Genomic DNA, 21,544 nt, shown 5'->3' with positions numbered 1-21,544 from the left:
CAGAGGCAGATGCAGGCAAAAGTCATCTACATCACAGCTTAAAAACCTCACTGTTCTGCACCAGAGTTGTGTGTTCCGACTGCAGAGTCTCTTTGCAAAGCTCCTCAAGAGTCATTTTCTTTCTGATCTGAACCCCTGATGGGAATGATGTGGGGAAAGGGCACCGGGGAGGCAAGGCAGCTGCCGCGGCTGGGAAGGAGGGACCCGATGCAGGTTGGATCTGAACCACCAGAAACGTGGGGGGGGCCCTCCGAAGGGGAGAGGTGGATTTGAGTCCTCGGCACAGCAGCGGACTGGAGACGCTGATGCCCCAGAGCGAGTTAAACCCCGCGCTCCGAAGCTCTGGGCGCCGAGCGCAGAGCAGCTGCCAGCTGCAGAGCTGCTGCCTGCGGGGAAGGCCGTCGCCGACCGGGCGCGGTTGGTGCTCGCGGTCAGTCTCCAGCCAGCTCACGCTGGCCAGCTTGACAAAGCGCTTTTTATCGTAGCCAGATACCTGCTGAGCTGAGCACTGATGTAATCAGCAGAGACAGGTGAACTCTGAGCAGACTGAGGCAGTGCTAGTGCCACGCTGGAACTCCGGAAAACCGAGATAAGCACCTCTCTACCCTGCAGTTACTCCCTCACAGAGGTGCTTGGGGGATGGGAAGAGCAGGAGGGGAAAGATTTCTAGGGTCACAGCTTGCTAGGAAGAGGAGCGCAGCTTGCAAACCAACCAGAGTGTCTGTGTCCTGCTTTAAGGACCGCGCCGAGTCGCACAGGTAAGCTGGGCCCCTCGCGCTCCGCAGGAGCCGATTCTTTACAAGACGTTTCAAACACTGGTTCAGACACCTCACCCCGTACTGACGTAGGCTGGTGTCACCTCCTGTCCCCTCCGCCTCCTGGCTCTGGCGGCCTGAGGCAGTTGCACCACGAGCCGGGTGGTGCCCGCAGTGGGTGACGCGCTGGGCGCCTGCCGCCCGCTTTACCTGCGCCATCGCGGGGCTTCACCTCGCCACGGCCTAAACGGATTGTCCCGTGTCGTGTCCCAGCCACACCCCGCACACAAACCGTGAGCACATGAGCACGCCTCCCTTACCGAATGGCAGGTGGGGTTTATTTTAGCACTTTACCTGTTTTAAGCCATCTTCTTACGTGGCACCTGGTTTTGGTCACGATAATTTAGCCTCTGAGCGCAGAATTGAAGGACCCCGATGGCACGGGGCAGTGCGGTTCTGCCTTGGCCACGGGGGTTTGGGAACCTCAGCAGCATTTTATCTGTGGCTTCCGCTTCCCATCGGTGTGGTGAAAGGGATGAGGATGGTGGCTGGGCTGGTGCCAGGAGGCCGGGGCACCGCTCTGTCCTGGGAAGACGGTTGCGTGTGGTCTGTAGCAGCCGCAGCACGTCCTGGGGGGCCGGCGGGGCGCAGGACCTGGCCCCGCGTGCTGGCCGGGCTCCTCACGGAGGAACCGCTGTGCCTGGCGGAACAGGCCGCAGCGGAGAGCCACGGTCCGAGCAGCCGCGGCGCTAACGTGGGCCAGGACCCCAGCAGCGCCCACCGAGGGGCTCCCGCCGTGCCCGGGCGGCCGCAAAGCCCCGTCTCGGCCACCCTCTCGCAGAGGGAAGCTGCCGCCGGAGCCTGGGCCCTGGGGCGTTGGCGCGTTTGCCAGAAGGCGTGAGGGCGGGAGAGGAACCCGGCTCCCTGCGGGAGGGACGCGGGGACGGGGCTGCGGAGAGACGGCGCTAACGCTGACACAGGCCGCGATCATGGGGAGCCCCAGCGTGGGGAGAAAACGGCTCCTGAACAAAATCTGGCTCCCTCTGATGGCGAAGGAGAAGAAACCTCGTCGGGAGGGGAAGGTGCTGGCGGTGCCAGGGGCGCAGGTGCCGCCGTGCTGGCTGCTCTGCTCGTCTGATCGCCCAGGGCCGAGCTCCGGGCAGGCAGGAGACGCTGCGTGTGAAGCGACGTCTTGGTTAAAGCAAGAGGAAGATTCCCCGGCTGTGCAGAGCTCCCTCCCTGCCCTCTTTTTCCAATTCGGGGCATCTCTCGGCAGGGACGCCAGCCCTGCTGCCTCCTCGGGCGCTGCAGAACCTGCCAGGCTTTTCTCCACGTGCCCCTCCTGTTTTCCGCAGGCGTCAGGTGTAGTCAGGGGCCCCCGAGAGCTGGAAAGCTCCAGAACTGGCTACTGGCGAGCTGAATTCTAGATTTTTAGGATGCTGGATGGTTTCTGTAAACCTCTCCCATCCGAGGGATAGATGCATCTGTACGGGTGGACAGTGAGCTGCTGCCCATCTGGAGTTGGTTTGCAGCTGAGTCTTCTGCGACCTCAAAACACGTTTATCTGCCCAGGCACCAGGGATACCTGGTAATCCTGTTTCCTGTTCGCTGTGATGATGGGACTTTATTTCTTGATCTAAAACATGGTTTGTTCCGGGTGAATGGGCAGGTAGAACTTGGCGTGGCTGGTGTAAATGAAGCGTCTCTGTACTGGAGCTTGTTTCTGAGCTGGCGTCGCTAACCCGCTTCCCCATGTGTTCAGTTCTATTTACAAGGACTCAAATACTCTGCACCTCCCCACCGAACGCTTCTCCCCGGTTCGGCGCTTCTCTGATGGTGCTGCCAGCATCCAGGCTTTCAAAGCCCACCTGGAGAAGATGGGCAATAACAGCAGCATCAAACAGCTTCAGCAGGTAAGAGGGAGGGGGGGGTCCTCCCCAGAGCCCCCGCGAGGGCTTGCGATGGTCTCAGCCGTGCTGCTCCGGGGAGCAGAAGGTGAAACCTTTGCTGCTGCCGGCTGAGGACGTGCCGTGGGGGCTTCCTGCGCAGGAGCCGCTCCCCCTCTGCGTCCGCAGCCGCCCCGCTGAGCCTCCTCTCGGTGTAGGGTGGGGAGCACTGGGGGCTTCCACCCCCCTTTTGTGGGGACCAGAGCAGGCGCCGTGCCCGCGCGTGGGCTGCTCTGCCCCCACACGTCCCACCCGCGCTGCCCGAGCGTGGCTGGTCCTCTCCCACCTCTCCAAGCGCCCTGGGCACGGGCGGTTCCTCCTGCCAGCGCTGTCCCCTGCGCAGCCAGCGCCCCTCGCACCGATGGCCGCAGCGGGATTCGGCCCCGGGACGGGACTTTCACCTTGCAACCCGGTAAAAACACGAGGTGCTGGTTCACCTTGGAGTTGTCATCTCGAGAGCTTTGTGCTTTGCTTCTAAGGGAATGGAAGGCTCCCGGGTCAGTGTCACGGGCACCCCTTTTCTGTTGTCCAAGGCTGGAGCTAGCCACGTTATTACACACCTGAGTGTGTCAAGTTAAGCGGATTAGGCTTTTTTTACTGCCTTTTTCAGACGGGTGGGCTGCCTTTTTGTGCAGCAAGCGTGCCGTGCCTGAAGAGGTCGCTTAGAGGGCGCGTTGGGTTCCTTGCAGGAGTGCGAGCAGCTTCAGAAGATGTACGGCGGGCACATGGACGAGAGGACGCTGGAGAAGACGCAGCAGCAGCACATGTTGTACCAGCAGGAGCAGCACCATCAGATTCTTCATCAGCAGATCCAGGTACAGGCGCCTGCGCCGGGCCCGCTGCGTCCTGGCTGTTTTCCCGCGTTGCTGCAGATGGAGCAGCCGAGCGGGGCCCGTGGGGACCGAGGAGGGTCGGTTGCTGGGCTTGCCGTAACGAGAAGCAGGCCTGAGGGACTTCAGCAGCGATGTTTGCACAGCTGCTGCCCCAGCCAGCGCTGCAGTCAGGGGTTGAGCATTTGCTGACTCGGGATACGTCCTGTGTCAGCGATCGGTGTTCTCGAATCCACTGGCCGAGGCCTGACTGACCACAAACGCTTCTTGTTTTCTTCCGGTGCCTGGTTCAGGACTGTATCCGGCCACCCCAGCCATCTCCACCCTTGCAAGCTCCCTGTGAAAACCAGCCAGCTCTGCTCACTCACCAGCTTCAGAGGTAAAGAAATGCCTTTAGTAAGGCTCTGGGGAGTGTTTTCACTCATGCTCCGGCCCAGGAGCGTGCAAACGCCCCACGAGTCCAGGGCCGGGGTGGAAGTGTGTGAAGTTGGAACCGCAGAGCCAGTTCCCAGGTGAACGTGCCTGGTCCTTTTAGCTGGATTCTGTCTGAAGGCCCTTCAGAAGCACAGAGACACGATTCAAAGGCACAAATCTGCTTTGAACAGATGATTGACAGTTCTGCCTTTTGCCCAGCTTGAAAACACGTTGCCTTCCGTAGCCGGTTTCTCTCGTGCTTTCAGCTCGGAGCTGCTGCTGCCCGTCTCGCACCTTCTCAGGCTTCTGGGGAGGTGACTGGCCTTGGCTTCAGCCCCGGCTTGTGGCTGGGGCAGGCTGAGTTAGAGAGGAGGAAGGACGGTTTCTCACCGCCGCTGTGACTCGGGAGGGCGAGCCTGCGGTGCCCTTGGCCCTGGGTTTCTTTGCTCCCGAGCTGCAGGGCTTAGGCAAGTCGGGTGGCTCTCAGGAGAGAAGCCAGGCTGTAAAGAGCTGGGGATCCCCACCGAGGGCCCTGTGGTGTTTATTTAAAACAAGAGAAACGCAGCAGTTGGCATCAGCACGAGCAGTTGAAAAGGCATCCTAACGAGGAGCCGGCGTGACGAGAAGGCGCTTGTTTCCCTGCGCAGGTTACGGATCCAGCCGTCCAGCCCGCCCCCGAACCACCCCAATAACCACCTCTTCAGGCAGCCCAACAGCAGCCCCCCTCCCGTGAGCAGCAGCGTGCTCCAGCCCCACGGTAAGCGCCGGCACTTCGCTGGGGCGGCCGCTCGGCGGAGCCCCGCACTCCCGTGGACCCTCCGGGGAAGGCGGCAGGGGGCGCCGGGGGCTTCGGTGCCCCCGTGGCCTCGTCCGTGCGCGGTTTGGTGACGATGTAAAAGATTCTCCATCTGGCAGCAAGGGCTGGTGTGAGCGAGAGCTCGCGAGGAGCTGCCAGCTGGAGCACGCTGTCGGGTTTCTTGTCATAAGATCCTTACTGATTGCTCCCGAGGGTGGGGAGGAAGGGCTGATATTCTCGGGTTTATGCAAATCCTCGTCAACTCCGCTTTGTTTCCCGCTCTGCCGAGGGGCTGCAGCTGCACCCTGTGCCCGCTGGCGCGGCGGGGGGGGTCAGGGCGCCACAGTTGTCGCCACCTGCGGACGTGCTGGGGCTCCCGCTCCGGCCCCGAGGAGCAGCAGCTCCCGGGCCCTGGCGCTGAGGGTCTCTGTTCCTTGTAGGTGCCGCCTCACAGTCCCAGTTCCAGGGGATGCCGTCCCACACCGCCATCTTCCCGCAGTCCGGTAACTGTTCCCCTCCCCCAGCCATGGGGCTGCCGTGCCTGGGCCTGCAGCAGCAGCCGCAGCCGCAGCAGGTCACGATCCAAGTGCAGGAGCCCGGTGACATGGTCAGCAACAACCTCCTGCAAGGGGCCTCGGTGGCCGGGCAGGGCCTGGCCTCCCACGCCCGGGGTTTGCCCCTCAGCCCCGGCGCCAGCCCGCTGCAGCTGCAGCACCGCGCCAGCCTCATGGCCTCCCTCACCTACGGGCACCGGCAGCTCTCCAAGCAGCTCAGCGCCGACAGCGCCGAGTCGCACAGGTGAGGCCGCCGGCTGGGAGCCGGGAGGAGGAGGAGGAGGAGGGAGCGGGCACCTTGGCCTGAGCCGTGGCTTCCTCGCCGGCCCGGGGCCGTGCCGTGGTGCTCTGGGGGAGTGAGGTGTCTCCCCGCCAGGCCGGGGCTCTGGGCCCCCGCAGGGCTGCCCCGGGCGGCTGCGCGGTGAGCCGGGGTGCTGCGGCGCGCTCACCCGCTGCTTTCTGTTCCTTGCAGCCTGAACGTGAACAGGTATCCCCCCGCCAACTACGACCAGGTGCACTTACACCCCCACCTGTTCCCGGAGCAGCCCCGCGTTTCCCCCAGCAGCTACAGCCCGTCGGGAGGAGTTGGGTTTCCCCCAGCTCAGCAAGCTCTGAAGGTCCCCCAGCTTGAGCAGTACCCCAGTTTCCCTCAAAATGCACATCAGCAGCAGCAGCACTACACCGCATCGGCACTACAGCAAGCACTGTTGTCCCCGACGCCGCCCGACTACAGCCGACACCAGCAGGTACCGCACATCCTCCAGGGACTGCTTTCCCCCCGGCACTCGCTCACGGGGCACACGGACATGCGGCTGCCCCAGGCCGAATTTGCACAGCTCATCAAGCGGCGGCAGCAGCAGCAGCAGCAGCAAGAATTTCAAGAGTTGTTCAGGCACATGAGTCAAGGGGATGCTGGGAACATGGGCACCAGCGTGGGCCAGAACCTCTCGGAGCGCCAGTCGCTGTCTTTGCCTTATCAGAGTGCTGACACGTACCACCCCCAGAACAGCCCCCAGCACCTCTTAAAAATCAGGGCGCAAGAATGTATCCCGCAGGTACCCGCGTCGGTGCCGCCGCACGGGTACGTCCACCAGCCGGCCCTGTTCCACTCGGAGAGCATGGAGGAGGACTGCGCCTGCGAGGGGGCCAGGGACAGCTTTCCGGACAGTAAGAGCTCAAACACATTGACCAAAGGTTGCCACGAGACCCCTCTGCTCGTGAGCGCGGGAGGGCGCGGGGACCCCGAGCCCTTGCTGGGAACGGCTGGGCACGCGCCGGAGCTGGGGACGCAGCCGTACCGCCACCCGCCCGCTGCCGCCTTCGGCAGGAGTAAGGTGCCGAGCAGAGGTAAGGCTTCCTGCCGCGGCCCCGGCCCGGCCCGGCCCTCGTGACGTGCCCGGCGTAGCGCGGGGTTACCTAGAATCCTTCTGGGGCCTCGCCTAAATTGTGGCCGCAGCCGAATAAACCGCCTTAAATGAGCAGGGAACCCGCTCGGCTCCTCTGGGGAACCTGCCCCGCTGCTGCCGCCGCGCAGCCGCCGGCTCCCGGGGCGCTGCCGCCTTCTCGGGGCTGTCGACGGGCTGATTCCTGGGGGGGGCCGTTCCCCACCCCGCGGGAGCGGCGGCCCGGGCGCCGTTGGGTTGTTGCGTACCCCTGACTGCAGCGGGGTCCCTGTCTTACGAGCAGGCCCTCGCGTCCCGGCAGCGCGAAAGCTCCCACGAGCGGCTCCTCCTGCGCGGGGGGGAGCGGCGACGAGGCTCGAGCCCCGCTTGAGCCGGGAGGGGTTGGCTCTGGCGGCACCAGAGTTTAAACTCGCATCCGAAGACCTTTTCCGCTAGTTGGAAGCGGCCGCGCCTTTGCTCCTCGGTGGCGGCCTTGGCAGCAGCGCGCTGCAAGAGAAATTCCTGCCTGAGCTGTCATTGCAGGCCTCTGCCTGAAAAACACCACCTTCCCCTCCGAGGAGGGCTCTGAGGGGGGGCGGCTTTCCGGGCCGGGCGGGCGGATCGCTATTCACCGCGGGACTGAGCCGCCCTGGGCCGAAGCCACCGGGCGGCCCTTGGCAGCGCGGGCCCCGCTGCGGGGGGGCACGGCTTTGTCTGGGGACACAGCGCGGGTCTGCTGGGAAAGTCCTGGCTGGGAGCAGGCTGGCGCGGAGGGCGGCGCGGGCACGCCGAGCCCCGGCCCCCCAGAGCGCGGCGGGGGAGGCACGGGCCACGGCTTTCCTGAAGTTTTCTGTCATTTTGGGTTACTGACGTGTTTGCTCTCGGATCTCCACTTCCCTGCCGCGCTTGGAGCCGAAGGGAAGAGCCGGCCCTGGTTAGGCCGGGCTTGGACGCTCTGGACGTGCGTTTTGTACCCAGCCCCGAGCTTCCCTCTGGGTCCCGCAGAGCCTTAGATGAACAACGAGATTTACGGAAGCCAGAGGCTGAGTGTCTGCCCCGTTCCGGTGGCACTAGAAACTCTTGCACAAGGGAAAAGGACTTTAGACTACAAGACTTCGTAAATGAGTAAAAGCAAGTAAATGTTTACAAATAGTGTTGTGCAAGCCCTTCTGGCAGTGCTGTTCCGAGGGCTCATGTAGTAAACTCTGTCCTGAGATACAACCGCTCGCACCGCTCTCCTCCTGGCTTCCGTAACCCACTTGGAATGAGGCCTGTGCTGGTTTGGGCCCCGGCGGCACCGCCGCAGCCCTCCGGAGCCCCCGCGCGGTGCCACCAGCGCCCCGGCCGAGCGCGGCTCCTCTCCCCACCCGAGGCTTTCCCAGCCGCCTCCCCACATTTTCCTCTTATTTTCCCCGTCCTGCGTTCCGAGGCCGCAGCGTCTCAAGAGGGGGGATCCCTTCTCTTCCGCCCCAGCTCACCGGGTGTGTTTTTCCCGGAGCAGGGGGTAACTTTGCCGTGGCTCGGGAGTATTTGTGCCATCGGAGGGAGCAAAAAGCCCTGGCCGGGCTGCTGAGCATCTGCTGGAGGCCGTGAGAGCATCGTCCAAATCTGTGTTTGGGATGTGACTGAACCTCCTTTGAAGGGCTCTGCTCCAGCTCTGCTCCAACCTGGCCGTCCCGGGGCTGGGAACGCTGCCCATGGGAAACGGGCCTCGCCGCGGCGCGGGGGGGCTGAGCTGGCGGCGCTGGCCCTGCCGCCGTGCCAGTGTCACATGCTGCCCCGGCACAAAGGCCGCCTCTCCCGCCGTGGGCACGGGCTGGGGGCGAGGGAGGGAGCGCGAGGGAGCTCCCAGAGGAGCTGTGCCGGCGGCGGGCAGCCTGCGCTCACTTTTCTGGGGGCAGGCTGAGGGGATTCGCGTCACCTGGGGCGCGGGGGCTGGCGCTGGCCGCGGAGCCGGAGCAGCAGGCTGCGGCCCCAGCAACTGTTCCCACAGTTGGAGCGGCGGCCCGAGCCGTGGGTGGGTGGCACGGCTCCGCCAACATCTGTTACCTCATGCTCTCCCTCGTGTTTTTCCCGGAAAGCTGTTAACCGCACGTAACCCCGCGGTTGTGCAAAGGCAGGGGGAGGCCGCCGCGCCTCGCCGGCCCCGGGCCGGGGTTCCTGGAGGGCGGCGCGGGGGGCTGGGGCGCGGCCTGCGCCCGGCACAGGGGTCTCGTTCGCGCCCGGCCGGAGTCGGGGGGCTCTTCGGGGGCGTCCGTCGGGCTGCCCGGCACAGCGGGGGACGGCGTCCCATTGGGGCGGGGGCTCTACCTGCAGCCGTGTCATTTCAGGGCAGCCCCCCGCTGCTCGCGGCCACGTCGGCGTGTTTGTGCTCCGCGGGACCACGCGCTGACAGAGAGCTTTGACGTGCATCGGCCCCGTGATAGGCTTCGCCGTACCTCAGGACTTTATTCAAAACATCGTGTACTTGATGACGAGCGGTTTTGCTCGATAGGAATGTAGCCTTTACCCTCGGTCAGAAGAGCTTGCGGTGCAGATGGACTTTGCCAGGCAGAACGCTCATGTCCTCCCACAGCCAGATTGGAGGAGGGCAGGGAGAAGTCATCTGATAAAAGCGAGTATCCTGGCCAACGCTCCCAGCAAGATTATGTTGCTTACAATTGCCAAGGGGCCCCGCTAGAACGTCCCGTGTTGGAGGCCGGGGAGATGCTTCTCCCTCCGCTCTTGTGTAACTGTGCGGGCAAGGGAGGGAGGAGGGCGAGCGCGGGGCAGGGGCAGCGGGGAGGCCCCTGGTCGCTGCGCTGTGGGCTCCCGGCCCCCCACTTCCAGGCTGGTTTTGCAGACCTGAGCGAGGCAGCGCCGGGCCTCTGGGATCTCGGAGCTGGCGGGAGAAGCTGCCTGAGCGTCACCGGGGGGGCCCTGGCGCTGCACCCCCCCACTTTCCGCCCACCCCCCTCCCACCACGAGCGCTCCTTCGGGCCCACGCAGCGCCGAGACCTGCGGCTTCCTTCCACTAACCTCTCGCCTTTGTGCCTTGTCCGATTTTCCAGAGTCCATCGTAGGGAACTGCATGGACAGGAGCTCCCCCGGCCAAGCGATGCAGGTGCCCGACCACAACGGCCTGGGCTACCCGGCGCGCCCCGCCGCCAGCGAGCACCCGCGGCCGCGCACCCTGCAGAGGCACCACACCATCCAGAACAGCGACGATGCCTACGTAGGTTTGGAGCAGCCGGTGCCCACAGGGCTGGCGGCGGCGCGGGGCGTCCTCCCCGCGCGTGGGTTGTGTCCTGGGGGACGAGGCGCCCGCGGGGGCACGCCGTCCCCCGGCGCTGCGGGCTGCCGGGAACCCTCCTGCCCCAACGCTGTCGCGTTGGGTGCCGCAGCTCCCTCCCGGCGCGGGGAAGGGCCCTTCCCTCAGCGCCTGAGGGCACTTGGGCCGTCCAGTCCCTTTGTGGACCTTGGCTGTGCCTGAGCGGTCCCTGAGGCGGATTTACCCGCAGTTGGAGCCTCGCTGAGGCCTGCAGGAGCTCCCCGGGCAGCCTCTCCGAGCTGGGGTGTCGCGGGTGCCCCGTCCCGAGCCCCCCTTGACTTGGGCCCTGCTCTCCCGCAGGTGCAGTTGGACAACTTGCCCGGCATGAGCCTGATGGCAGGGAAAGCGCTCAGCTCCGCGCGGATGTCCGACGCCGTCCTCAGCCAGTCGTCGCTGATGGCCAGCCAGCAGCTGCGCGACAGGGACAGCGAGGGTAAGGACGGGGGCTGCGGGGGGCTGCGCCAGGCGCCGAGAGCACCCGCTCCCAGCCCAGAGCCGGTGCCCCAGAGCGTCTCGTGCAGCCTCTGAGGCGGCTCCTTGGCCTTACAGAATGCGGGGAGAGTTTGGAAGGTCAAGAGCATCCCAACCTCGGGGATGGCAGCCAGCACCTAAACACCTCCTGCTACCCGTCGACGTGTATCACCGACGTCCTGCTGAGCTACAAGCACCCGGAGGTGCCCTTTGGGATGGAGCAGGCCGGGGTGTAACGGGAGGGGGTGAGTACTGGGGCGCCCTTCCCCTTCCCGCCGCGGCGGCGGGACGGTGGTTTGTGCTGGGGCGTCTCCTAACGCCTCCGCCGCTTCTCTCTGCCTCTCTCGCAGGTTTGATGTACAGCTTTGAAACGAAAAGGTCCATTTTAAACCAACAGTATCTAGCAGCATTGCGCCAAATTGCCGTAGTATTTCTGACTAACTGGAATACCATGGCCCCTTTCCTCATAGTCACTTCATCCCGTGTGTTGTTCCTTTGGTTTCTTCCGTTTTCGCCACGTCTGCCTGTAACTCCCGCTATCGCCGACACGACCAGGAACCCGCCAGCGGCCTCCGAGCGAGCGCCCGAACTGCTGGGGAGGGCGTTGGCGGGCGCCGGGGCCCCCCCGGATCCTTCACCCTCGGCGCAGGGGAGGGGCCCGGCGCGCCGCGAGGGGCAGCGCTGGCGGGGGGCGAGGCCGGGGAGCGCCCACCCCGGTGCAAGACGCTTCTTGTCTCATCCGTGTCCGCTGCTGTTCCTGCTCCGGTTGTCAGCGCGCGCCGGGGGTCGCCTCTTCCCCACCCCCTCGAACCTTTTCTTTTCGAATCTGCAGACGACTTGGGGTTTTTTTTCCTCTTTCCTGGCCTGACGTAGGGAAGACAGATTTTTCTTTGTTTTCTTAGCTTCTCCTCCCGATCATGTAGGAATTGTTTTTCGGTAAATGTTGTTTTATTATTATTGTTATTAATAAAAGGCAAAAGGAATTTCTGTTTGAGAGAAATTTTTAACTAGATTCTGTTCTATATGAATTGTGACTTGCACCTTTTGTTCAAAGTATTTTATTTCTTTTAACGACATTGTACTTGTGACTGGTTTGCTCTCTCGTGCCAGTGGCGACAGTGGTCTTCTCCTTTACCCACCTGGGACGCGCGTAGGTCCCTCCTCTGCCCTTCTCTCCGTCCTCTCCCGAGGGATGGAGCGTGGAGCCCCCCCGCCGGGGCTGGGGAGCGCCCGGTGTCATCGTTGCCTTTGGGACTTTACCAGCGACAGCTCCGATTCTTATTGACACTTTTCCGGAACCTTTTTTAAACGAGGAAAAACCGACCCGGCCCTCCTGAATTTGCACAGAAGGAAGTGTGAAACCAGCACGGCAGAGGTGACTCTGCTGTCCTCACCCCCGCCTCCTCCCGGCCTCTCCCCGCCCCGGGGGAGCCACGCCGACCGCCTCCGCGCCCCAAAACCGCCGAGGGGGGACCCCGGCAGCGCCCGGCCCGGCCCAGGGCCCCGCCCTCCCCCGGCGGGCGCGGGGGGCTCGCGGGAGCCCCCGAAAGCCTCTCGCTCTGTACCTTTGGTTTGTTTTCCTTTTGTTTACATGACACTGTATTTGTGGGAGAGCCACCGGCCACCCTCCAGCAGCATCCGAAACAGCAGGGACTCGCTTAACCGTGCCATTTCGCAGTATCACACTTTTTTTATCATTGCTTTGTATTGTAGTAATCAATACGCGCAGTATATGTTGAATGTATATTAATATACTTTGCTATTATTTCTGTTTTTTGGAAATGTCAGAAGTATTTTTTTGTTTCTTCCTCATTTATGTTGGACTAAGAGAAGTTTCAGTAAATCTTCAGTCCATTTTTTTGTGGGTCACTTGCAACTAGTCAATTAGTTGGACAGTGGGATCATGACAAATAAAACCATGATTATGATCTTCCCTCGTCTCCTGTTTGCCTTGTCTCCCCACGCCGCGGGGCCGCTGCTGTCCTTTCTCCCCTGCCCCGTTTCTGGCCTCCACGAGCCCAGCCTGAGCCCGGGGACGCCGATGCGGGGTCCAGCAGTGGGCAGCTTCCCCCCGGCCTTAACCAGCCCCTCCTGCGCGGTGCTGCCGGGGGGACGCCACGTCCCCGTTCTGCCCCGGCCGCTCTTGCCAGGCGCCTTCCCCCAGGCCTGGCCCCTCACGCTGGGTTCCTGCGGGTCCCCGGGCTGGCGGCTGCAGGATGGGGCCACCCCGGGTTTGGGGTTCGGGGCGGCTGCGCCGGGCTGAGCCGTCGCTTCGCTGTCCTGGTCCCCTGGCAGCGCGTGGGGGTGCAGCTCCTGGCCCCCCGCCCCGGGGAAAGGGGGTGACGATGGCAGTGGCGGGGCGAGGACGGGGACAGAGACCGGCAGGGCTGGTGAGCGGAGGACGAGGGGTCTGGGCAGGGCAGGCCGAATCGCTGCGGGTATAAACCCGGTCCCCGGGCTGCCGGCCAATCCCCGGGGGCTGCCGAGAGGCCCCGGCGAGGCCGCAGCGGTGAGCAGGAATCTGGGTCACCGGGAGCGTAAACAGGCTCCTTGGCCAGCGAGGCGCGTCCCGCGGGGAGCCCCTGTTTGCTCGACGCCCTTGCCAAGCCGGCGGCTCCTCGGCGCTGGCCCACGCGCGCGATCCTTGAACTCTACGCGCCACATCGCCCGCGCCGGGGAGCGGTTTCTTGGGCTGCAGCGCTGGCTTATCTCCGGCGGGAACTGCCCCCTCCTGCATAAATAGCGGCGGTGGGGAAGCGCCCGGCTCAGACGGGACGACCGGCAGCACGGCAGCGGCAGGAGAGAGCTGGTAAGAGCCCGGGCGGCTGCAGGGGCTCCCGAGCCCGGGGCGAGCGGCTCGGTCCCCTCTGGCACCCAGCACCCAAGTCTCTTGCTCTGCCCCCAGGTCCAGCGCCAAGATGAGAGCCGTGGTGGTGGCCCTCGCCCTGCTCTGCCTGACAGGTGGGTCCAAACGGGGCCGGGGCTGTGGCTGGGGTGACTGGAAGCGCTGGGCTGCTGCCGAGCAGCTCCCGGGGCCCCTCCGGAGCCGGGTGGGTCTCCGGGCAGCGACGGGCAGGGCTGGAGCCGTCCCCGCCGCCCTCCCGCAGCGCAGTCGGTCCTGAGCGCGCCGGACTCTCCCCGCAGGCACCCAGGCCCGCTCCTTCTGGCAGCACGATGAGCCCCAGGCGCCCCTGGACCGCCTCAGGGACATGGTGGACGTGTACCTGGAGACGGTGAAGGCCAGCGGCAAGGATGCCATCGCCCAGTTCGAGTCCTCCGCAGTGGGCAAACAGCTGGAGTGAGTGGGGGGGGCGCGTGCGGGGGGGGCCGGCGGGGGGTCCCCGGGTGCCGGACGTGCCGTGACCCCCCTCCGCCCCCCGCAGCCTGAAGCTGGCCGACAACCTGGACACGCTGAGCGCGGCCGCCGCCAAGCTGCGGGAGGACATGGCCCCCTACTACAAGGAGGTGCGGGAGATGTGGCTGAAGGACACGGAGGCCCTGCGCCAGGAGCTGACCAAGGACCTGGAGGAGGTGAAGGAGAAGATCCGGCCCTTCCTGGACCAGTTCTCGGCCAAGTGGACGGAGGAGCTGGAGCAGTACCGGCAGCGCCTGGCACCCGTGGCCCAGGAGCTGAAGGAGCTCACCAAGCAGAAGGTGGAGCTGATGCAGGAGAAGCTGACCCCGGTCGCCGAGGAGGCGCGGGACCGCCTGCGCGGGCACGTCGAGGAGCTGCGCAAGAACCTGGCGCCCTACAGCGACGAGCTGCGGCAGAAGCTGAGCCAGAAGCTGGAGGAGATCCGGGAGAAGGGCATCCCCCAGGCCGCCGAGTACCAGGCCAAGGTGGTGGAGCACCTCAGCAACCTGCGTGAGAAGGTGACGCCCCTGGTGCAGGACTTCAAGGAGCGCCTCACCCCCTACGCCGAGAGCCTCAAGGCCCGCTTCCTCACCTTCCTGGACGACCTCCAGAAGAGCGTGGCCTGAGCCGCCGGCCGGCGCGGCCAGGGACTGACCCCGGCCCCACACCCGCAGCCGCCCCGGGGCTGCTCCCTGCCTGCCCGGGGGGGCTCTGGGGATGGGCTGCGGGAGCCCTCCCTGGGGACCCCCCTCCTCCCCTCCCGCCACCTCCCCTCCCTGCACCGGAGTCGGTCTCAGCTTTGCCTTCCTTTTGTCAAATAAACGTGACTTAAGTTATTGGAGCTCGCTCAGTCTTTGCAGTGGATGCTGGAGGGGGGGCAGCTGCGCGTGGCGCTGGGGGCGAGGGGTGCTCCGGGCAGGGGGTGTCGGGGGGACCTGCTGGGCGAGGGCGGGGGCAGGGCGGGTGCCCTGGGCTCTCCGGGACGCAGTCGGGGGCTCTTCCTGCACAAAGGGCTCTGCTGGGGTGGCCAACCCGGGGGGGGGTGCTGCTTTCACCACCGGCTCCTGCCCCCCCAGGCACCACCTGTGGGTGCTCACCCCAAGGCGAGGGGTCCCGACGCCCCGGCCCGAGCGTCTCTCCCAGCCCTTCCTCGCCCCGCGGTGCGCACTCCTCCTCCTCCTCACCCCCCCCCCCCCCAGTGACGCCGCCACAGCCGACTGCTTCAGCGCCGCTTTATTGCCAGAACCGAGACAGCGGGTGGGGAGCCGGGGGGGCCCGTCCAGCCCCCGGCGGGGCTACGCGGCCGCCCGCCGCTTCCAGAGCTCAGTCAGCTGCTCCCTCAGCCAGGCCAGCCGCTGCTGCGCCAGGTCGGCGTGGTCGGCCAGCCAGCGCCTGCAAGGGGGGGTTGCTCAGAGCGGGGCCCCCGCGGGCAGCGGGGCGCCGGGGCTGGGTGCCCGGGCTGGGGGGGGGTCGCGGGGGGCACCTGGCCTGCTGAGCTGCCTCCGACTCCTGCACCGCGCTCAGGGCGGCCTTGGCCGCGGCCGTGGCTTTCTGGGCGTATTCCCGCACCTTCTGCAGCAGAACCTCCGGCTCCCCGGGCGTCTCAGCCCCTGCAAGCACCAGCCTTGTGGGAGCGGGGGGACACGGGGCCGGGCCCCCCCGACCCGTGGATGCACCCCGGCCCCCTGAGCCCCAGCCCCCTCCTCCTGCCGCAGCCCTCGCCCCCCCCTTACGTGCTCCCGCCGCCAGGACGGCCGCGCAGCCCAGCACGAGCAGCAGCGACGCCTTCATGGCTGCGGAGAGAGCAGAGCACGTGGCGCGGGGTGGCGGGTGGGGGCCCGACCCCCCCCCCCCCGGCCCCGGCCCCTTCCCGGTGTGACCCTCACCGGGGGCTGCCCCGCTCACCTGCGCTGGGCTCTGCTACACGGGGGAAGCCTTGGCCTCCCGCTTTATACCCTCCCCCAGCCGCCTCTGGGGGGGTTTGTGCAAAGGTCAGGGGCAGTGGGGGTGGCGGGGGGGTCACACGCGCCGGCACGGCCCCATCCCGCTGCCAGGGTCGCTGCGGAGGGGCCGGCACCCCGGCCAGGGCTTGGGAAATCCCCCGGGGAGCACGGCTGCCGGGGGCTCTGCACGTGTGTGCCATACGTGTGCCTGTGCCACGCGTGTTCCTGTGCCACTGTGCCCATGCTGCCGTGTGTGCCGCCAGCCCGGTGCCCGCCGCAGGGCACACGCAGCAAGGGCCACCCTGGGGACAGGCCTGGGGCTGGTGCGGGGACACCCAGCACAAGGGTGACATCCAGCGGCACTGGCCCCAGGCACAATGGCACCGGGCTGGCTCTGCCCAGGGACACCGTGTGGCTGCGCCCTCAGCCCCGGGGCACCGCCGGGCTCTCGGGGCGTTGGTGTCACAGGGCTGCAGCCCAGAGCGGGTGTGAGAGCCCGATGCCCGCGGCCGGGGGCGTCCATGGCTCCCAGCGCCAGCCAAGGGCAGACGGTGCCTGGCACTGCCCGTGGCACAACATCCCCTGGGAGCCCGCGCTTGGGGCAGCGACACTGTCCTGCACGAGCGGTGGCTTCTGTGTCCCCACATCCACCGCAGCATCCCTGCACGCCAGTGTCCCCTGCGCCCCAGGGTCCCTGCCCTCCCCGGAGGGGCTCACCCCCGGGATGTCTGAGTGCACCCCCGCCCCTCTCTGCCCTGGCACCCCGCCGGGAGCCGGCAGGGCTGCGGTGACGGCGCGTCAGGCGCTTCCACGTCGCGGCCGTGCTAAAGTCCAAGCCCGGGGCCTGTGTCACCGGCCCGCGTGGAACCCGCCGAGGGCGCTGGGGCTGCATAAATAGGGGCCGGGTGCTCCCCGGCAGCGCAGGTACCCGCGGCGGCGGCAGCACAGGCACCCCGGGCTCCCTTCAGCTCCGCTGCGCGCTCCCACACACCCCCCAGCACCCAGGATGTCCCTGAAGGCGGCCGCCCTCGTCCTGGTGCTCCTGGCCGTGGCAGGTGAGGCGGCGTGCGGGTGCCGGGTGCCGGTTCGGTGGCCCTGCCTGCGGCGGGGATGGGGACGCCGCATCCCCGGGGCAGCTGCCGTGCCGGCGCTGATCCCCGCCTGGGCTTGCAGGGGCACGGGCTGACGTCAACCCGGACGAGGTGGCCAGCGTGCTCTGGAAGTACTTCACGGAGCTGGGCGGCCACGCCAAGGAGACGGTGGACCAGCTGCACCAGACCGAGCTCACCAAGCAGCTCAAGTGAGCAGAGCCGCGGGCTGCGGCGCCGGGGGGGGGGGGATGCGGTGGCGGCCAGGGGAGGGGGCTGCGGGGCGGCGGGTGCTAATATCCCCCCTCTCGCCAGCACGCTGCTGGAGAGCAACCTGCGGAGCGTCAACTCGTACGCCGAGGACCTGCAGCGGCGGCTCGTGCCCTTCGCCACGGAGCTGCAGGCGCGGCTGGCGCAGGACTCGCAGCGGCTGAAGGAGCAGATCCGGCGGGAGCTGGCGGAGCTGCAGGCCAAGCTGGCGCCCTACGCCGACGAGGTGCACCAGCAGATCGGCACCAACATCCGCCAGCTGCAAGCCAAGATGAGCCCCTACGCCGAGGAGCTGCGCTCCCAGGTGGACCGCGGGGCCGGGGAGCTGCGGAAGGCGCTGGAGCCCTACGCCGCCGAGCTGCGGGACCGCCTGCAGGACAACGCCGAGAGCGTCCAGGCCTCGCTCAGCCCCTACGCCGACCGGCTGCAGCAGCAGATCGACGGCGGGGTGGAGAGCCTGAAGCAGCGGCTGGCCCCCCTGAGCGAGGAGCTGAAGGCGCAGGTGGGGCAGAGCGTGGAGGAGCTGCGCCGCGGGCTCAGCCCCTACGCCCAGCACGTGCAGGACGGCCTCAACCGGCAGCTCGAGAGCCTGACGGCGCAGATGGAGCAGGCGGCGGAGGAGCTGCGCGCCCGCCTGGCCGCCAGCTCGGAGGAGCTGCGTGCCCAGCTCAGCGCGGTGGCCCAGGAGCTGCGGCAGGCGGCCGGCAGCGACGCCGAGGGCCTGCAGCGGCGCCTGGCCCCGCTGGCCCAGCAGCTGGACGCGCGCGTGGGGCAGACGCTGGAGGCTTTCCGGCAGCAGGCAGCCCCCTTCGGCGAGACCTTCGGGCGGCAGCTGGTGGAGCGGCTGGAGGCCATGCGGGGCAAGCTCGACTCGGGCACCGCCGGCGTGGAGGATCACCTGGAGCTGCTGGAGAAGGAGGTGCGGGACAAGGTGGCCGCCTTCCTCAGCACCGCCCCGCCGGCCCAGAACTGAGCCCCCCGGAGCGCCCCGGGGAGGGGGCGCGGGGCGGCCGGTCACCCCCCCCAGCAGCACACGCGCTCCCGGCCGCTGCTGTGGCACAAATAAATCGCTGCCTCGTGATGCACGTGCTGGTCTGTGTCCTCCTTCCCCGCCGTGTCCCGTGTCCCCGCTGCCCCCAGGGCAGAGCATCCCCCCGAACCGGGGTGCCGGGGCCGAGCGGCGCTGGGGTGGGGCGGGTGGGGGTCCGGTCCCCTGCGCGGGGGGCAAGGAAAGGGCCAGGAGCCGTGTGGCCCCAGCAAGCCGCCGCGCCGCCGGGCGCCCCGTGAGGACGCTCCCGCGGGCCGGGGATTTCCCGCGGGGGCTGTGGCGGGATGGGGGGTGCGGCCGGGGCTGCTCGGGTCCCCCCCCGTGTCCGTGCGGGCCAGGGAGCAGCGTGGACTTTGGTGCCAGAGGAGCGTTGGCGACTGCGTGGAGCTTCGCCCCTGCGGGGTGACGGACTTTGTCCTCCGCAGGGTGCCCGCGCCCCGACACGCGCCCCGGCCCCGCACCCCGACGCCGCAGCCCGGCCCCCCCGGGAGTCGCTGGTCCCGGCGGGTCCCCGCTTGCCCGGCTGCGTCAGCGCCAACATGGCAGCGCCCCGCTGGTGGAGGAGGCCGGGGTGGGCGACACGCAGCCCTGCCGGGGGTGAGCCCCCCGCCCAAGACATCGCCAGTTTTCCCCCGGGGGAGAGGCGGCGGGTTCGGTGCCCGGGCAGGCAGCCCCCCCCGGGGGTCGTTCCACCCTTCCCTGGCGAGTGGGGCTCATCCCCCCGCACCCCCCGGCCCCGTCGGGGGTCCGGGCTGCCCTCGCCCCCCCTCGGGCTGCCAGTGCCTGCGGCGGGAGCCGCAGCCGGTGTCACCCCCCCCGTCCCGCTGCCCCCCCGACCCCGGCAGCCCCCCCGCCGTTGGCTCCGCGGCGCAAAGGTGGGCTGCGGGGGGCGGGGGGGGTGTCGGCCTCCTCCCGGGAAAGCCGCGGGGAAAACAAGGGCTGAGCCACGGGACGGCGCCCGCTCGGGCCGCTCGGCGCCAGCTCCCGGCCGGGGATGCTCGGGGGGCGGCCGCGCAGCCCGGGGAGGGGGGGAGGCCGCGGCGCGGGGCAGGCGGAGGGGCCGCTCAGATAACCGGCCCCCACGTCACCTCCCGGCACCGGCCGCCGACCTCCACGTCGCCTTTCCAGGGTCCAAACTGGCCGCCCCTGCGGCCGCGCCTTATCGCCCGGGCGACTATAAAGGGAGCGGCGGCAGGAGGGGGGCGGGCGGCGACCAGGAGCCGGGCGAGGGGCGCGGGGCAGCCCCGAAAGCAGCGAGCGGGGGGCGTCGAGCCCCGGCACGGCCGAGCCGCTCCCTCCCGTCCCGCAGCGCGGCGGCCCGCGGACCATGGCTCCGGAGGCTGCGCTGCTCCTCGCCCTCCTGGCCACCTTGCCGGGTGGGTGGCGAGCGCAGGGGCTCGCTCGGGGCAGGATGGGCAGGAGGGCAGAACCGGGGCGGGCAGCGCCGCGGCCCCCCCGCCAACCGCTGCCCTCCCGCCCGCAGTGTCGCCGGCCGAGCCGGCCCGGAGCGGCTTCTGGGGGCACCTCAGCCAGCTGACGAGTGACAAGGACAGCCCGGAGCACGGCCAGGGCGGCAAGCTGCGCGGGGACGTGGCGTGAGTAAGCCGCTGCGGGGGCTCGCCCGGCAGCGAGCTGCCCCCCCGCGCCCCACTGACACGCCGCGGCCCCCGTTCCTTTCTCCCCGGGGGCAGGAAAGCTCGTGGGAACGGCCCCGGCGGCTGTCGGGTGGTTACTGGGGCGCGTTAGGGCAGAGCAGAGACGCTGCGGTAAGTCGGGCTGCTCGGTAATGAAAGGGCTCGAACAAATGAATTTCTGATGAAGCCTAGGCTGGGGTGCATGGAAGTTTGGCCAGTGTTTGTTTCCCAAGGACTCCTCAGCCGTTTTCCCTCGGCCGCTTTGTCTAGACTAAAGTAAAACGCTCCCTGTGTCACTCAGACTCAAAGCCTTCAGCGGGCACTTGGGCAAGCTGAGGGGAACTGGAACCAAAGGACACAGAGATACAACCTAGGGAGGATGATCTTGCTGAGTTAGGAAGAAGACACCTGGACTTGACTTCACAGCACACACTCTGATGGGAGGTCAGCTCGCGAACACCGTGAGGAGACCGTTTACTTCTTCCCTCGGCCACCAAAGACCCTCACTCTATTTTAATTACGCATGCTCGGACTGTGTAAATGAATTCTGGGAATTCATTACCATAAGACAGCCCTTTCCAGGAAATCTGAATATGTACGATTTGTGTGTGGGTAAACTGATGTCCCTTGCTAATTCCCGGGAGCCTTTATGGTGGAGAATCCCCAGGGCAACCCCAGCGCTGCTGCTAATAAAGAATATCTGCTTAGCGGTTATATCGGGTTCTGACTGTTGAGTGAATTTCTTCGTTTCAGTAACTACACCCGCTGTCTCGTGCAGAAACCTGAAGGGAAGCATTCGGGATGGGGTCAGCTACGTGGGAAACTTCCTGGAGAAGCTGGTGCCCCTCAACAGAGGCCTCCAGCCCCGGCTGGACCACGACTCGGACAGCCTGCGCAAGCTCATCCGGAAAGAGCTGGAGAGCCTGAGGGTGAAACTGGCCCCATACGTGGACGAGGTGCACCACAAGGTCGGGAAGCACCTGGATGATCTTCGCTACCGGCTGCAGCCGTTCACGGAGGAGCTGCTGGACCAGGTGTCCCTGAAGGCCCGGGAGCTCCGGCGGCACCTGATGCCCAGCCGGGAGGTGACGGCTCAGCTCCTGGAGGGCGCGGACGAGGTTCAGAGGTTTATGGCTCATTACGCCGACAAGATCGCATTCCACACCGAGCAGGTGAAGGACATTTTCCACCCCTACGCGGACAGGCTGGTGACCGAGATCCACCGCAACGTGGAAGAGCTGCACCGAAACGTCATCCCTCACGCCCAGGCCAGCCCAGAGCAGCTCAACCAGTACATCCAGGAGCTCTCCACCAAGCTGACACAGAACGCGAGGGACCTCCACCAGAAGATCCAGAGGAACCTGGAGCAGCTCAAGGTGAAGCTGAGCCTCTACCCCAGCAGCCTCCGGCAGCCGCCGTCCCCCACAGACCGCTACCCGGCAGAGCTGGCCCGGGAGGTGCAGCGCCGGGTGGAGGAGTTCCGGAGGGACACGTACGTCCAGATCCAGGCCTTCACCCGGGCCCTCGACCAGGAGACGGAGGAGATGAGGCTGAAGCTCTCCTCGGGGCCCTCCTCCCTGGGGGACCCGCAGGAGGGCCCGCCCGCCGTGGATGACCTGCGCTCTCGCCTCGACGCGCTCTGGAGAGACCTGGCGCTCAGCCTGAGCGAGCGGGGCGGCGAGGCCCGCTGAGGGGCGGGGGGGGCACGGCGGCGCCCCCCGGGCGGTGTGGGGGGTGTGGGGGGGCGG

At 67.1% G+C, this 21,544-nt stretch overlaps 5 protein-coding genes across 8 annotated transcripts in view; 4 read left to right on the top strand and 1 right to left on the bottom strand.

Annotated features, from left to right (window-relative positions):
- Nucleotides 1–12,391, top strand: part of SIK3 (SIK family kinase 3) — an 82,821-nt gene extending 70,430 nt beyond the window's left edge. For all 4 annotated transcript variants that reach the window (XM_074927662.1, XM_074927661.1, XM_074927660.1 and 1 more), the window contains 10 exons: nucleotides 2,518–2,668; nucleotides 3,391–3,516; nucleotides 3,825–3,910; nucleotides 4,593–4,702; nucleotides 5,182–5,539; nucleotides 5,768–6,642; nucleotides 9,728–9,891; nucleotides 10,288–10,420; nucleotides 10,537–10,703; nucleotides 10,809–12,391. In XM_074927662.1, coding sequence (XP_074783763.1) covers nucleotides 2,518–2,668; nucleotides 3,391–3,516; nucleotides 3,825–3,910; nucleotides 4,593–4,702; nucleotides 5,182–5,539; nucleotides 5,768–6,642; nucleotides 9,728–9,891; nucleotides 10,288–10,420; nucleotides 10,537–10,694 — 2,161 coding nt within the window. In that variant the 3' untranslated portion in view covers nucleotides 10,695–10,703; nucleotides 10,809–12,391. The remainder of the gene's footprint in view (nucleotides 1–2,517; nucleotides 2,669–3,390; nucleotides 3,517–3,824; nucleotides 3,911–4,592; nucleotides 4,703–5,181; nucleotides 5,540–5,767; nucleotides 6,643–9,727; nucleotides 9,892–10,287; nucleotides 10,421–10,536; nucleotides 10,704–10,808) is intronic.
- Nucleotides 12,392–13,164: 773 nt separating this feature from the next.
- On the top strand, nucleotides 13,165–14,654 carry APOA1 (apolipoprotein A1). Its single transcript, XM_074927668.1, has 4 exons — nucleotides 13,165–13,267; nucleotides 13,364–13,419; nucleotides 13,603–13,756; nucleotides 13,842–14,654. Exons 2-4 carry the CDS (start codon nucleotides 13,377–13,379, stop codon nucleotides 14,437–14,439), a joined length of 795 nt encoding a protein of 264 aa, XP_074783769.1. The 5' UTR covers nucleotides 13,165–13,267; nucleotides 13,364–13,376; the 3' UTR covers nucleotides 14,440–14,654.
- Nucleotides 14,655–15,045: 391 nt separating this feature from the next.
- On the bottom strand, nucleotides 15,046–15,798 carry APOC3 (apolipoprotein C3). Its single transcript, XM_074927617.1, has 4 exons — nucleotides 15,719–15,798; nucleotides 15,547–15,606; nucleotides 15,297–15,423; nucleotides 15,046–15,205 (listed from the first exon to the last, which is right to left on the bottom strand). The coding sequence occupies exons 2-4, from the start codon at nucleotides 15,602–15,604 to the stop codon at nucleotides 15,109–15,111; spliced, it is 282 nt and encodes a 93-aa protein (XP_074783718.1). The 5' UTR covers nucleotides 15,605–15,606; nucleotides 15,719–15,798; the 3' UTR covers nucleotides 15,046–15,108.
- A 926-nt stretch (nucleotides 15,799–16,724) lies between these two features.
- Nucleotides 16,725–18,125, top strand: APOA4 (apolipoprotein A4). Its single transcript, XM_074927666.1, has 3 exons — nucleotides 16,725–16,811; nucleotides 16,930–17,056; nucleotides 17,160–18,125. Exons 1-3 carry the CDS (start codon nucleotides 16,763–16,765, stop codon nucleotides 18,085–18,087), a joined length of 1,104 nt encoding a protein of 367 aa, XP_074783767.1. The 5' UTR covers nucleotides 16,725–16,762; the 3' UTR covers nucleotides 18,088–18,125.
- Nucleotides 18,126–19,190: 1,065 nt separating this feature from the next.
- APOA5 (apolipoprotein A5) lies at nucleotides 19,191–21,487 on the top strand. Its single transcript, XM_074927187.1, has 3 exons — nucleotides 19,191–19,538; nucleotides 19,646–19,757; nucleotides 20,575–21,487. Exons 1-3 carry the CDS (start codon nucleotides 19,490–19,492, stop codon nucleotides 21,485–21,487), a joined length of 1,074 nt encoding a protein of 357 aa, XP_074783288.1. The 5' UTR covers nucleotides 19,191–19,489.
- Nucleotides 21,488–21,544: the final 57 nt, after the last annotated feature.

Source organism: Athene noctua, chromosome 26, assembly GCF_965140245.1.
Source record: "Athene noctua chromosome 26, bAthNoc1.hap1.1, whole genome shotgun sequence".
Lineage (NCBI taxonomy): Eukaryota > Metazoa > Chordata > Aves > Strigiformes > Strigidae > Athene > Athene noctua.
Note: the sequence above shows the minus strand (reverse complement) of the source record. Positions and strands in the feature narration are given on the sequence as shown.